Source organism: Lagopus muta, chromosome 2 (genome assembly GCF_023343835.1).
Source record: "Lagopus muta isolate bLagMut1 chromosome 2, bLagMut1 primary, whole genome shotgun sequence".
NCBI classification, from domain to species: Eukaryota; Metazoa; Chordata; class Aves; order Galliformes; family Phasianidae; genus Lagopus; species Lagopus muta.
The window spans coordinates 71,941,335-71,956,206 of record NC_064434.1 but is presented as its reverse complement, the minus strand read 5'-3'; the positions used below and the strand labels follow the sequence as shown (position 1 = coordinate 71,956,206).

Below are 14,872 nucleotides of genomic sequence, written 5' to 3'. Positions count from 1 at the left end.
AAATACAGGTCAGATCACCTGGTTGATTTGTATGTGTGTAATTCAGAGCAGCTTAAAATAGGTAGATCTAGTTTGCACAAGAAAGAGACTAATAAATTACTGATAGAAATCCCAGCCCGTGCCTCTGTTTAGGCTGCTCTCTGGAAGGATAAAGCAGCAGAAGCAGTGTTAGCTGCATTTGGTACATCACAGTTTTACTGATACTGCTGGCCATTGCAGCACGAGTTCCCCTGTGACCTGCACTGAATGTTAACAAGCCTGTACTAAGTGCAATTAGGTGCAGTTTGTAACATCATTCAGAGCATTTCTGATATCCTCTGGACAGCACAATAAAATGCTGCGCAGAGTTGGCAAAAAAAATACCTCTTATTAGGATTATGGAAATTAGGACTGGCACACTTGTTCTTGGCCTCACCTCAAGCAGGGAGCTTGGGGAGGAACATAGGATGCTCTGAGGGTGACTGTAACAATCAAAAAGATCAACACAATGAAATGGCGTTACAGGAGATGTAATGACAAAGGAACTAGCACAACAGAAGGGTGTTACAAAGAAAAAGTACTCACCCGTCCCTGAAGATAGATGCTCACAAGGGAAACTCCACAAAGGAGGGATCTCCAACCAGAGATCCTTCCCCACTGGCAGTCAGCCCTTAAATGAGGTCTAAGAGAAGTGCAGCCAGGCTCCACCCCTTCCAGTCACACAGCTGAATTGCCTTCACCTGTGCTCCCAGGGCTGACTGGTCCTTTTTCCAGGTGCTCAATCAGTGATTCAGGCCTTGACTCAACAGTTCCCATGCAGTGGCAAGAAGATAAACCCAAAGATGCAGTATGTTGGAAGCTGGGAGCTTTGAGACCAAGCTTCTTCTCACCAATAACTAGCACTACAGTATGCATGCAGTGTACCTTACCCACCCCTGCTTCCCAGAGAAATTTAGAAGCACAGTGAGGACAGCTCTGAGCTTTCCCAGATGGTTTTGATGGTCGCTGCCTGCAGGAGTTTGTGTTGAAGGCAGTGGGACTGGGAGCAGGGAGGAGGCCTCCCGTGCTGTACCTTGGGCTGCAAGACCAGACCAAAGGTTTGTAGGTCTCATCCTTCCCACCTGATCACCTTGGCCAGATGCAGCCCACTGTAAAGCCAACACAAAGGTGGTACAGTCAAGAGAGGGAAACAGAACTGCCTGAAGCCGAGTTTAAAATCTTTTATTACTTAGCTTTGCCAAACAGATAATGGAATCCGAAGTTGAATTGCTAAAATGTTTTGAAGTGGATGCCACCCCTGCCTGAGACAAAGAGGGCCTCAGTGGCAGCAGGGACCCTTAGGCTATGGCAGCAGTTCAAAAGAACACTTTTCATTTTGTATGCAACAATGTAAACTTCAAAAATAGTAAACTATAACCTTTGTTCCCCCTTTTTTTACATAGCATGTGATCTATCACAGATAGAAATTTAATGGCGAACCAAAATCGCATAAGTAAACATCCTGGTGCTTACAAGTTTCATAAAAAGTGTTACATTTGATGTAAATATATTACATTTTTAACTCTTAACACTCACAATTATGGAGTAAAGCAACTGGTGATCCACCCCTTAGTCCGTGTTCTCAGACCATACATCAGCAACCACGCTCTTGTCTGCTCTGTTGTTCATTTTCAGTCTGATTTTTCCACACATGACCAAGACTTTCCTTCCTCACACTAATGTTAATCAAGTGCAACTCCACACAGGGGTAAAACCTGTGCAAGAGAGACGAGAACCAGGCTCCCTGTGTGCAAACCTGCAGCCCCCAGAGCTGGGCATGTCTTGGTGTCAGTGGGACCTAGGGCTGCCCAGGGCTGAAAGCCTGAGCCTGCAGCGCCACCACTCACAGCAGAGCCTGGTTCTCCATGGATAAAGACAAGAGTTCTGTAGAAGGCACTGGATTTCTCTTGCATGATTCTAAACATGAACTACATCCATGTGCAGTACAAGGAGATTTGGGCTCTGGACTGCTTTCCCGCTAGTACTTTAGTGCAAGTGCTTTTAGTACTTGAATTTTCTTCCGGTTCCAGCACAGCACGTGCTGAGCTATGCAGGGACATTTCCAACCTTCCTTCCTTCTACTCGCCCCCCCATCTTCCTGTCCCCCAAAAGATTCCCTTTTGGTTCCATTAAAACTTTCAGAGTATAGCTCTGGTCAAAAATAAACACGTGATGTAGCATAGCATTAGTTTCTTTTAAATCACAGTGTGCAATGCATCATTCGGTACCTAACGCTCAGAACGTCTGCCCCGCTTCTCATGAAAACCATTCTTTAAAATAACCTATGCAAATATATTTTGACTATATGTTACATTCATTTAAAAAGAGAAGAGAGGTTCTCGGTTTGCAGGTTTGTTTGTTTGTTTTCAGTGTACTACTTAAGTGAAAGGTCTGATGTGAAAAAGGTACAAGCAAACAGGACATGCCAAGACTCGATGCCTTAGATGGTGATCATATCAAAACTGTACAGGTATGTACACCGTGGTGGTCAGGTGTGCTTCTTCCCAAGAAAAGACCTTTGCGTCATCGTGTGTAAGGTAACCACAAAGTTTTGGTAAAAAGAGCATTTAATGAGCAAAGGATGACATGGAGGGGCGAGTTCTCCGGCTTTTGTTGGGCAGTCCTGAAGTGACGTCTCCGTTCCCTTCGGGGAGTTCTTCCTTCTTTCGGACTTTGAGACGAGTGAGGAGCTTTATTACCCAGACGTCCCACTCCTCTGGCAAGAGCAACAGGAGGAAGCCCAGGCCGATAATGACGATGGCGATGACTCGGACACTGTTGAAGACAATTTCACTCGTGTAGTGATCAACAACTGTGTGGGACATTGAACTGGTGTTATTACGTGGGACAAAGCGTTAGGGCAGTACCCCCTTCCCTCCCCCCTCCCCGGCTCCGAAGGCTGGGCTGGATGAGCAGGAGAATGCTCTGCCTGCCGGCTCAGCATGGGGCATGGCACAACCCAGGTGGGAGTGGAGAGCAGGCCTGGGGGCCCAGGGTACAAATGGGTACAGCTGGGGCCTGCAGCAGCCTTTCACATGCTGCCAGAGTTGCTTTGGAGTGAAAAGGCATTGCGCTACCATTGTTTGTCAGCGCTAAGCAGAGGTCTTCAGAAAATGCTCCCTAACCCTTATGCTGTGGCTTTTGAATTGAGATCACCTGTGTATCCCTGGAGCTGTGGGAGGCAAGCACCTGTCGAGGCAGCCAGCAGGCATGGATTTAAGAGCCTGCTCTGGGAGGGATTTTTCACTCCCTTAATTAGCACTAGAGAGCCTCAGCAGGCAGCCTCCTGCCAGCACTGCCTGCAAGTCCCGCATTCCCTTAAGGAGCAAGGAAGTATAAACGACAACATAGGAATGGGTTGTTGTTTATTCTGATGGCTAAGCAAGAAGGGTAAGGGCTGTGGCTTGGGCTAGGATTGCACTCCCCTGTCTACCCTCGCATCCCTGCAGTCTCTACACCTGCAATATTATTTACCAGGGCAGGCACATGTTTGTTCTAGAGGGTAAGCAATTATATTTGTTTCAATTTAACATTAAGCCTGCTTGCAAAAAAAATCATTACGAATTGATTTCTACTTCATCAGAGAAGTCTTACTCCAGCCTGTAGACAGATGATTTCAAATCTAGTTTGAACCCACCTTCTCCAGGCAGTAACTTAAAAAGCAATTTTAGAAATTGTTATAGCTGTGCAATATTCTACAATATGTATTTAACAATTAGAGTATACACTTCTAAACAGTGTCATCTCCATCAGTTTCTAAGAGAAGATTTAAAATGTCTTTAATGGAGGTCTTTGCTTTTACCCCCAGCAACTATCTGGGAGGCTGTAGATCTCGTGTGGTCATCAAGATGCAGAAGTCAGAAATCCTTACCTGCATTGACTGGGACGCTCAGTACAATTCCAAGAGAAATCAAGGTGGGGTACGTAATAGCAATTCCGAAATTCAGTAGGATATTGAATGCTGAAGAAGGAAAGAAAACCACCTTTTACTACCATGAAACCAAGCAGAGAGAATGTCACTTGAAATGTCTTTGCTGTATTACTCCCTCTGTATGTTTTCCACACAGAAGCAGGGATCTGCCCAGGACGCTGCTGTTCACAGGGAGCTCTGTCCTCCTGGTGCCAATGGCAGAATCAGGGTGAGCTCTGGCCACAACCCATCTCACAGTGTAATCCTTGGTAACACAGGTGGACTCCTGGCCCTTCCAGCTTTCTGCACCAATCCACTTGGTCTGGTGGTTGGCAACCCTGCCTGTGGCAGGGGAGTTGAAACTGGATGATCTTTGAGGTCCTTTTCAACCCAGGCCATTCTATGGTTCTGCTGAAAGGAAATACTTCTCCTGTAGGATATTTCTGCCAAACAGTTGCTTACACGTGGATGTATTCATATATTTATTTATTTAAAGAGAACCTAGCCAGTACTGGTCAACAGGCACTGAGGCACAGCTTTCTGGTAATACATGTACATGTACTGTGACTACTTAGGGTAAAAGAAGCAATGATTCAGGACAGGGTTGGAGAAGAGCAGAAATTTCCAGCAGAAAGGAATGTTTTAGGTGATGTGAAACTATTACCCGTTTTAGGGACAAACTGTCAGCACTCTCAACACATCTGGCTCAGCAAGGAACAGCATCACGCTTCTGATGATCGTGAAACAATAATGCCTGGATTTAGCATCCTGTCCAAGCCAAGATCCCTTTGTAGCAGAAGACAGGTGGCCAGCTGCCAAATCCCCATCAGCCTCAGGCAGTGCTACCTTTTTAAAAGGTGCTTGTCAATTAGGAATGGCCATTAGCTATTACTTCTTTCTGTCAACAGAGGCACCAGAGGCTGGCCTTGATGGGCAGGGCCTAAAGGCTTGGTGATGCTGATGATCTCAAGGTGTAGTGGTAAGGAGATTTGCAGTGAAATCTTGCAGCCCCTTGTAACGATGGCCTTAATGCTTGCCCATAACAGCAGGAATAGGGTCTGTATTTCCATCTAGGAATGGACCCCCCATGACTTACTGAGCTAAAACTTAGAAGAAGGAAAATTGGCTCCACTATGTCAGAGAGCTGTAGCTTCCACCAGAGTCCAGTTTCTGGCATGTTCTTCCACCCCAAGCAGCCCGAAGGCTCCCTGTGTACTCACTCAATAAGAGAATTGAAAATCCGCAGAGGTTTCCCCAAGGAACGATGTCAAAAGAGCTCCAGTATTCCACTTTGGTAAAATAAAGGATGACAGGAATACAGGTAACGAAGAGGACATTGAAGACAGCCAACACGGACAGGAATAAGGCAGCTTCTCCAAATTTTGCACTGCCCAGCAGAAGTTTGAATAAAACCTACAAGACAAAGCCACACAGGCTGCTGTAAGTCTCACACTTCCCTGGCAGGCAGGCAGCCTAGCTCCAGAAGCTTCCCATGTCTTGTTTCTGCTTGGGGCAAAGGGACTGTGAAGGGAGCATGTATGCAGCAGTGTGAGCCAGACACCTTCCTGTGGGGAGACCCAGTTGTGCTTACCTTGTAGAGAGCAGACATTGAGGCAGAGCCCACCACCAGGGCTATCCCAATAACAGAGTGGCTGTGAAACCCATCCGCGTACGTCATCATCACTATCCCTGCAATAGCAAATATAGCAGCCACGATCTGGTTGGAGACAAAGAAAGAAAGCTAGTGTTACTGGACAACCCCCAGTGTGGAAAAATGTGAAAGCAGCTTTACGTGAGAGGGTGGTACTTCTGTATCATCTGCCCCTGTCCTGAGGTAGGAAATGAATATCAACCCAGGCTGGTGCCTGAGGAGCTGAAATGCTGCCCTCACAGGCAGCTCCCTTGGCTGGCTGGGCTGCAGGGAGAGCTGTGAAAGAGAGGCAGTACTGGGCAGCATGCAGCAGGCCAGCCTTGAGCATCCTGTCTTGGACTGAGGTGAAGAGGGGGTTTGTCTCTGCCACAGAGCCTCCCCATCAGCGGGTCCTGGCAGCATGTATGAGACAATAATACACAACTAAGAAACCCCTGGTGCTGGCAGGAAAGGCTCTGAGTCCTAAGGTGGTTTTGGGAGAGAGCACATACAGGGCATGTAGCAAACTGCCAGGGCAGAGAGCAGCGGTTGCCCATCTGCACACCTCCTCCCTGGAGAACCAACCAGCACTGCGCTCCTCACTGACAGTGCCACAGGATCGATGAGCAGCAGTACAACACACACTTTTTCACTTTGATCAAAATAGCCAGCATAGCCAGCTGGGATAAACGTGACACTTCCCTGCCTCCAGGACTATCTCGGGATACCCTTGCTTATGTACTCAGCAAAACTCAGTTAATCTGTTTTCTGGCTACTGCTACCTGGGAAGCTGGATGGGTGAGCACAGACACCAGCTGGCAGGGCCGGGCTGTTGGCAGGGTGTTGTGCAGCACTGTGAGCTGCCTTTGGCTGCAATCCTGCAGGCTGTCCAAGCCTTCTGCAGGAGGGGAATATTTCATGCAAAGCTAATTCTCAGCAGTAAGGTACGCAGCCTCTCCTAAGCACTGAAAGCTTTACTCGGGTTGATGAGCAGAGAGCTCTTCAAACAGGGGGCAAAATATAGGTGTTACTGCTGCGATTGCTGTTATATTAACACGTGACTGCTGATGTGGTGAGGCCGGAGGGACTCGTGGGGCCTTTTGGTTTGGTTTCTGCTGGGTCACCATGGTGGATGCCAGGTGCCATCTGCTCAGCTCCACTGCCAAAGGACACTGTGTGCCGAGGGCTGCCAGAATGGCAGCAGGGGCTGTGAGGTTTCCAGTTCCCTTGGAAAACTTTAACTCAACAGAGACAAGCAAAGGCCATTGTATGCTCAGAGCAGCATGGAGACAGCAGGCAGCCCTGGTGCCCTGGTCTGGAGCAGGTTACCTCATTTCTGCTGGGAAATACAGCAGGAGAGGCTCTTCCTCTCTCTCCGTGGGTCTCTGTGCTGCTGCTGCATAGGCTGCTGCTCTGGAAGAGGGGAAGGAAAGGCAGAGGGAGAGAGGGAGAAGGAGACAGAGCTAAGGAGTCACTTACCCTCACTCCCATGAACCTGTCCCGCAGAACGATCCATGAGAGCAAGAACACAAACGCTTTGTTGCAGCAGAACAGCACGGAGACATCCGTAGTGTTTATTTTCTTTATTGCATGTAAGTAAAGGTAGTTTGTGAGTGTCCAGAGAACACCAAAGGGTGCTGCCTTGGTAAAAAACACCTTCAAAGTCAAGCCATTGTCTCCAAAAAAACGACAGCACTCCCTACAACGAGGAGAGAAAGGCAGCATTAGTACACCAGGCAGTCTCAGTCAGCAGCAAACACACGGGTTTCTTTTCACTCTTGCTTCTTGTCCTTTCCTCTGGGGGAAGAAGGACACACACCTTAAAGACAAGGAGAAAAATAGATCAGTGCCTGCTGCAGCAGCCATCACTGGGCTTGGGCTGTGCTTGGGCCTGCCTCAAGGCTCTGAGCTGCATTCCCTGCTCTGGGAGTCTCTTCTCACTGGTTTCCACAGTAATGCTTCTTTGTACCTGTTTTCTCTAGTTTCACTAATTCTGGACTGCTTTTTGCAGGCTGTGGCTTCCAGAGAAGGCCTCTTCAGGCACAGGCCTCCCATCGAGCACCAGGCTGTAAGGGGGCTGTAAGTCAATGAAGCCTGAGGAGCATTAAGAGAAACGTGGTCCTGTTGTGAAGGATGACTCAAAACCATAATCATGAGAAGCAAGACAGGGCTGGGAGGTAACACAATAACACAGCAATCCCAGAGCAGCTGGCACAAAAACCACTTCAGATTAAAAAACCTTCAGCTCTAGATGTTTTGACAGAACATTCTGGACATAGTTCCTCCTGTTGTCTGGTTATCTCCATTTGGCCCACAGGGGCACTCTGTACCCAGTGTATATCTTCATGCTTTATGGGGACTCTCCAACAATAACAGCTGTGACTGTGCAGGCATGCCTGGATGCACCAGAGGAGCCTGCCTATGGATATTTTAACATCATCATCTGCTAATGAAAACGTAACTTGTTAAGAAAGACAAAAGACACTAGCCCAGGAGCAGTCCATAAGCACTCAGCATCCCACAGTATCCCAAATTTGCAGGATGGATGGGGAACCTGGGCTGTCCCCTTGCAATTGTGCAGGACAGAGAACTCCAGCTGTGCCTGCAGACTTGGGCAGTGCTGTGAGGCTGTGCTTATGGAGGTGATGGTTTTAAGCAGAATGCAGCATCTGCATGGGCACGCAGCATTGCTTGGTGCTATGGCCAGTGAGGCCATAACCCTATGGGCTGCTGGAGGGTCAGTGCATGCCTGGTACTGTGTGTCTCCACATGGTAGGACTGGAGGCTTGCTCTAATCACAGTAATCATTTTACAAAATAAATGCAAGGCATTAGCAAGGCAATGGTGAAAGGCTGTGGAAGACTGGGTTGGAAATGTCAAACAAAGAGTTCTCACTGCTTTTATTTTTTCACTCTGAATTATTGTTTCATAATCCTTCACATCTAGTTCTTGTTTTTCCTCATAATCTTTTTAATGTGTATCTTCATTAACACAGCAAATGGCAAATTAGCTCTGCCCCATTGTGCGTGTCTGCAGCACAACAAGGCTATCAAAATATCTGTCACTGCAACGGAGCATCCCCAGTGAGGTTAATGGCAAGCAATTGGTGCCAAAATCACATGCTAAGTAAGCATGCTAAGTCATGTTGAAAACAGGTGCAACAATCAAATAAAGCCTGCAAATAAAAAATGACACTAAAACTCTCCCTCTCCCCCCACTGAACTCAATTACATGCTTAACAATATTCACCTTCCACCACCTTTCATGTCTTTATGCATTGCTAGGTAGCTGGGATATTTCTCGCTGCTTTGAACCTCATGCAAATGAACGCATGCAATTCTGCCCAAACTGGAAAGAATTCTTTTCACCTCTCTTCGCAAATAAGACCATATCCCAAGGAAGAAGGTAGACAAGAATCAGACAAAACACACACAGCATTTCCCCCAGCCCAGGGGTTCAGCCTCCTGTTACTCTTTGCAAAGTCAAACTATGCCATAAAGGTGAATAAGCCATTGAAGCTGCCATTACACTTCTGGGGTAGATGTAGTAAGGTAGGAAATACCTGGGAAGAATGCATATGTGCTTTACAACAAGCCAGCTATTTCACTTTCCAGCCTGCTGACTTCTGCTACAATTTTCTCACTGTCAGTGTTCATACTGCAGCCTTCACCAAAGCATATTTTTTTTCTGCCATTGCTCCCAGTGGTTGATTTTTGTTCTTTGTAGTCTGTACATCTTGCTTTGTTTGACCTTGCAAGGTGCATACCTGCAAATTGAGTTTAGCTAAATAGCTCCTGATTTTCACCAGTGAGCAAAGGCTCCCCAGAGCAGAGCAAAGCAGCCAGCGTGCCAGGGAATCTGGCTTCTTGATTAGAGATTGGCAGGCAAAACATGTTTTGCTGATCCCTGCACTGATGAGGCCTGCATGGATAAATAGTCTGCAGCAACACTGTTAACAGTCATACATTCTCCATTCAATGCACAAAAAATAGTCACGAACCAAAATGTCACATCTCGTCTTCTGCAGGACCTGAAAGCCAGCTGCAGTAAGCAAAAGCCAACAGCACAGCTGAGGTGCTGTGGCAGTTGAAAGAAGGGAACAAAATGAAAGATTTTTTTTCATAATTTACTCTGTTAGGGCCATAGCATTCCTCCTACATTATGTTCACAAGATAGGTAGAAGATTGCTGTGCAGAGATGAAACAAATATAAATTAGGCAAAAATATTCCTCAAAACTCCCCTCCAGGAATGTACACCGTGTGCTTCCTAAACTATGGGATCAGGCCTCCACTTCCCTCTCCCTCATGCCAGTGCCCATGTGGACTGCAGTCACATCACTATTAGCCTCTGGGTGCGCAGATGTTAGAGCTGTGCAAGCAGAGGCTGCTTCCTGATCCCCATGTTACGGAGCACGAAAGTCCACATGTATTGAAGGATGCAGCATGAGGAATGCCTGTAGGCTGCACCTTCTGAGATCTGGGCCTTGCTTTTCCTGCATTGTTTTTTTGCAGCCAACTTCTCTTACTGATCAAGACAGCCTCTACGTGCTTTTTTTCTGCGCCATTGTAGGTTTAGGTGCCAGGAGAAGAGTTGCATGGAGGCTCCTGTGGCATGTCCCAGGTCAAGAACCACTGCAAATAAACCTGCCAGCCTCAGACTTTGCAGAAGTGCCCAGCATGCCTGTAGCACCTTCTGAGTCTCAGCCATGGAAAAGGTGAAGCTTGCACCACTGTGTCCTTAGAAGGGTCCTTAGAAAGGTCAACACAGCAAGGGCAGAATGACATAAAAGCACCATTTCCACGGCAGATTACATGAGGAAAAGTTCCTTGAATTGATTGCTCTGGACTATTGGGTCAGATCAGTTTGAGAGTATGTCTACAAATCTGATGATGCAGCAGCAAGCTCAAGCAGCAGGTTGCTCATGGCTGTGCCATACTCTGCTCGCAGCCTGGCAATGAGTTCAGGTCAGTGCCCAGTACATCCTCTCACCACCCCCGCTAGGCCTCAGGGGCAATGTCCCCTACCCTGCTGTCCCTCCATGTGCCTGGGACACCACAGGATTTTTCATAGAATCACTAAGGTTGGAAAAGACCTAAAAGATCACCCAGTCCAACCGTTCACCTATTCCCAATAGCTCCTACTAAACCATGTCCCTCAACACAACATCCAGCCTTTCCTTAAACACCCCCAGGGTCGGTGATTCCACCACCTCCCTGGGCAGTCCATTCCAGTGCCTGACCACCCTTTCTGAAAAGTAATACTTCCTCATGTCCAGCCTGAATTTCCCCTGCCGTAGCTTGAAACTGCTGGGCACAGAGAGGAAAACACCATTTTGGAAAATGCACCAAGCACTGCCAGCAGAAAGAAGCTTTTAATGCACAGAGCCATCAAGCAGTTGCACTTCTTACATGCTGCATTACCCAGCAGTTTCCTAGAGGTATTCAGAGTCTAAATTGCTTTATACTTTTCTGGATTATTGGTTTTATGCAAATAAAGTGTAATACTATTGTTACATGTAAACTCCAAACACCTGTAGACCAGACACACATCACAGTTGGATGTACTCAGAGCTGAGCTTTTTGGAGCTGCTCAAAGGCTGTTTCATGGAGCAGCTGGTTACAGAGTCCACAAGGGGATGCTGCCCTTGACTTCACCTGCTTCAGCACACAGCATCTGCCTTAAATCTAAGCCAGATCCCAGCCCACTGGAGGCCAGTAGGCACTTGGATGACACATTTGCCCAAAGTAGAGGGAGTAGAGAGAGGACTGGATACTTTCCAGGTGCAAGGGGGGGAGTCCTGATGAGCCTGTGGTGCAAGCAGTAAGCAGCTGCTGCTGCGTAGAGTCAGCGGATGGGCCCATTTGCACAGCAGGGTGTGAGGGCAAGAGACTCCTTACCAGGCTGACGTTGGGCTGAAAAGGAGTACACAGAAAGGACTGCCAGCTTTGACAGCAGCACATAAAAGCACAGGCTCAAGGAGCAGTCAGCCTGTTGAACCAGGACTAACCATCCTTCCTCCACAGCAGCAGGAGGCTGGTAGAGTGACCACATAGAGCACAAGCAGAAGACTTGGTCAAGATCAGGTCACAGCGTAGTGGGCAGGTGGCTCATATTCTTTCTTTTTCATTCAACTAATCAAGTGGATTTCATCATTCTGAGCAATCTTTCTCACTGACCCGACAATGTAGTTGGCTTAGAGGCAGCCAGAGCAACCCCACATCAACCCCCAGAAACCTACATGTTCCCCACAGGACTCTTTTTCTCACTCTGTCCTTGAATCTGACTTACAAGTTCTCTCTTGATTCCACCCTCGTATTCTGTTGAAAAAGCAATACATTCATGGGATGCCTGTAGGGTGCTGAATGGATATTAAGACCGTGACTCAAAGGCAGACTGAGTCATTCCAAAGCTATGAGTACCTCTTATCACACAAACTGACAGGAGATCTAATGGGAGCTGTGACTGCAGCTGACCATCCATTTTGATGACAACACTGCCAATCACGTTCAGCGTGCACTGCATGGCCTTATCTTCCTCCTGGACTCACCAAGGCATGATGAGGACAGGGAGAACACAGCCAGAGGCACTGACATGACCAAGGTCTTGCTTGCACAGATTTCCAGCCTGGTAGGGTAGCTGCTCTGACTCCAGGAAGGCTGTTCTAGTGCATCCCACCTACCTAGTGACTGCGCAGAGCCAATGAGCACTAAGTAGCTGGGACTCTCTGCCCTGAAGGCAGTGTTCTCCCTGGCAAGGCGAAGAGCAGCATAATGCAGCCTTCTCCAGGCAGGGGGCCACGCTGTGCCAGCTGCCATTTGGGAACTGCACCCGAGCTCCGGCAACATGTGCTGGTGCCATGCAATAAAAGGTGAGCTCAGCAGGCTGGAGAGGCACAGTATGCAGTGAAGGACTTCAGCACGGAAAAGCAGCTACCAAGGGCAGGACTGGAGGCTGGCTGTGAAACTCTGCCGCAGCCTTCCCATAGAGCTTGGCCCGGCCCCAGGCCCACATCCCCCCCTCAGCTGAGGTAAATGCAGCCAAGCACTTGCACGGCGCTCGGTGCGTGGTGAGGGACAGCGTATACAAACCCAGGGAGAAGAAACCTAAACATTGGGCTCTCAAGCCTTTCACTGCCGGAGTCAACATCGTCACTGCTCTCCGTCATCAGCCAAAATTTCCATTGACGTCAGTGGAAGTTTGGGGCAAGAAAGGCCTGTGGTGTCTGAAACTGTGCAGCAATCGTTTGCGGATAACTTGAGCTAACCTGTTCTGATTTATATCCGGCTTGTACACTGCAGCTGTGACCTGCACCCGCTGCTACTTTTTGGAAGAGTCAATTTCTGCAAGAAGCTGGCCAGCTGGCCTCCTGGGAATCAGGGTTCTGTAGCCATTGGTGCAGGCAGACATAAAAGCAGGCAAGAATAAAACACCTCTGTAACAGCTGGTGCCTCAGCTTCTGAAATGTTCAGGTATTGGCTATTCTTATATAGAAGCACAGCACTGATGGGAGGGGAAACAGCGCTGTTGTGTCTTGGGCGAGGGAAGCAGCAAGACACAGGGCAATACAAGGAGGAGAAATGCCCCTGTGATAACACTGACTGCATGAACACCAGTGTTACAGTGCGTATAACCAAATACATATATGTTAGAACATACATACTTCCACGTCTGTGAATGGTCAGAAAACCCCCACATAAAGATATGCGTGGCTCCAGCTAGAAAAACATTGTCAGCCTGTGGCTTTTCTTGCTGGTGATACCATGGCCTTGGGCCACAGGCAAAACTGATCAGCTCAGTAAAACCTCACTCAATAGCAGCATCAAATCGTAGTACAGATAACAAGGGAAATAACCTCACAGCCTACATACTAACTGTTCAGCACTGTAACAAGATGCTGGGGCAGCTGGGAATAGGAAAGCATGTGATTCAGGGGCTACTGAAAGAGATACTATCAATTCAGCATCTAACCAGTGAAAAGAAGGAAAGCTATGCAAAAAGAAAGCATAGAACTCACTGACACATCAGAGAAGCTGACACACAGCACAAATTGCTGCTAGATGCATTAAGTAAACTGAGATTCATAAAGGAAATTTTTTCCAAATACTTACGGTCATTTTTTGAGTACCCTGTGTCAACAACAGGTGAATCTTTTCTGCCCAAAGTTTGTTTGCCTTTTTAGTAGCACTGCTGATGTCTGTTTAAGACAAAATCAGAGCAGCCCATGTTCAGCATGTTCTAACTTCAAGATGTCTCGCAAAAAGCAGTACAGCAGAGGGGTGGCATCTACCCTCATACTGGAGCAGGACTTCACAGCACACTTCAGAGCACAGTGATCTTGGAAAAAAGCATGTGAGCAACTGAGAAACTCAGCAGTCTTACACCACACGAAGTGAAGGAGTACAGCTGATGACTTTAGAGCCAAAAGGGTGGTGTTATAAAACACCGCATACAGCACTCCTGAGATTCATATTTCCAAACAGCTTTACTTGTTTTGACATGTGTCCCGATGGGGTATTTCTTCAAAAAACATGTTCTGCACTAAGTTCCTATTGCTGGCTGCATTAATTTATTGTAATAAAGACCTTCATATAAAAGATAATAACAGAGTTATATGTAACAGTAAGTGACTTCTCTCTGAGTTAGTGGTACATTTTTAGGTCTCTCAATGCATGCAATAACTGAGAATGGCTTGGAAGTCAATTACTTTTTCTACAGGAAAAATATGCAATTTCTGGCTCCCAATATGAGTACTTTCTTGTTTCAACAGCAGACAGGCAAAACTGAAACTGCTGACACCCACTGTGTTTTTAAAGAATTGAAAGGCACAGAAATGGAGTCATGGCAGCTCAAACTGCAAGAGACTGTGCTCAAGGCAATCTAGGCAGGTAGAGCTGCAGTGAAGAGTTGGGGGAATTAATGTGGTTTGAATCTTTAAAGCCATCTGCACAAGGAGGAAGTGCTGCCTATGTGCTAGGTAGGTTCAGAGAATGAGATGGCTCCAGACACCTGACATCAGCATCCACATGCCTATATGCATATTCTCTATGATGTGTGACAGACAGAAGAGAGCTATGTAGAAGCCCATTAGATAGGCAGATCACAGAATGGCCTGGGCTGAAAATGACCACAGTGATCATCTCGTTTCAACCCTCCTGCTATGTGCAGGGTCACAAACCAGCAGACCAGGCTGCCCAGAGCCCCATCCAGCCTGGCCTTGAATGCCTCCAGGGATGGGGCACCCGCAGCCTCCTTGGGCAACCTGTTCCAATGTGTCACCACCCTCTGGGTGAAAAACTTCCTCCTCATATCTAAC

General features: G+C 47.5%; 1 protein-coding gene across 4 annotated transcripts in view; it reads right to left on the bottom strand.

The window, feature by feature from the left end:
* Positions 1-1,185: 1,185 nt before the first annotated feature.
* The window catches only part of SLC35F3 (solute carrier family 35 member F3), a 147,442-nt gene continuing 133,755 nt past the window's right edge, over positions 1,186-14,872 (bottom strand). For 2 of the 4 annotated variants that reach the window (XM_048935264.1, XM_048935266.1), the window contains 5 exons: positions 7,038-7,257; positions 5,520-5,645; positions 5,149-5,341; positions 3,890-3,979; positions 1,186-2,830 (listed from right to left, as the gene is read on the bottom strand). In XM_048935264.1, the coding sequence (XP_048791221.1) occupies positions 2,586-2,830; positions 3,890-3,979; positions 5,149-5,341; positions 5,520-5,645; positions 7,038-7,257 (874 nt within the window). In that variant the 3' untranslated portion in view covers positions 1,186-2,585. Of the gene's footprint in view, positions 2,831-3,889; positions 3,980-4,881; positions 4,999-5,148; positions 5,342-5,519; positions 5,646-7,037; positions 7,258-14,872 lie in introns of those variants that run through there. The other 2 variants (XM_048935265.1, XM_048935267.1) reach the window with 2 other exon arrangements.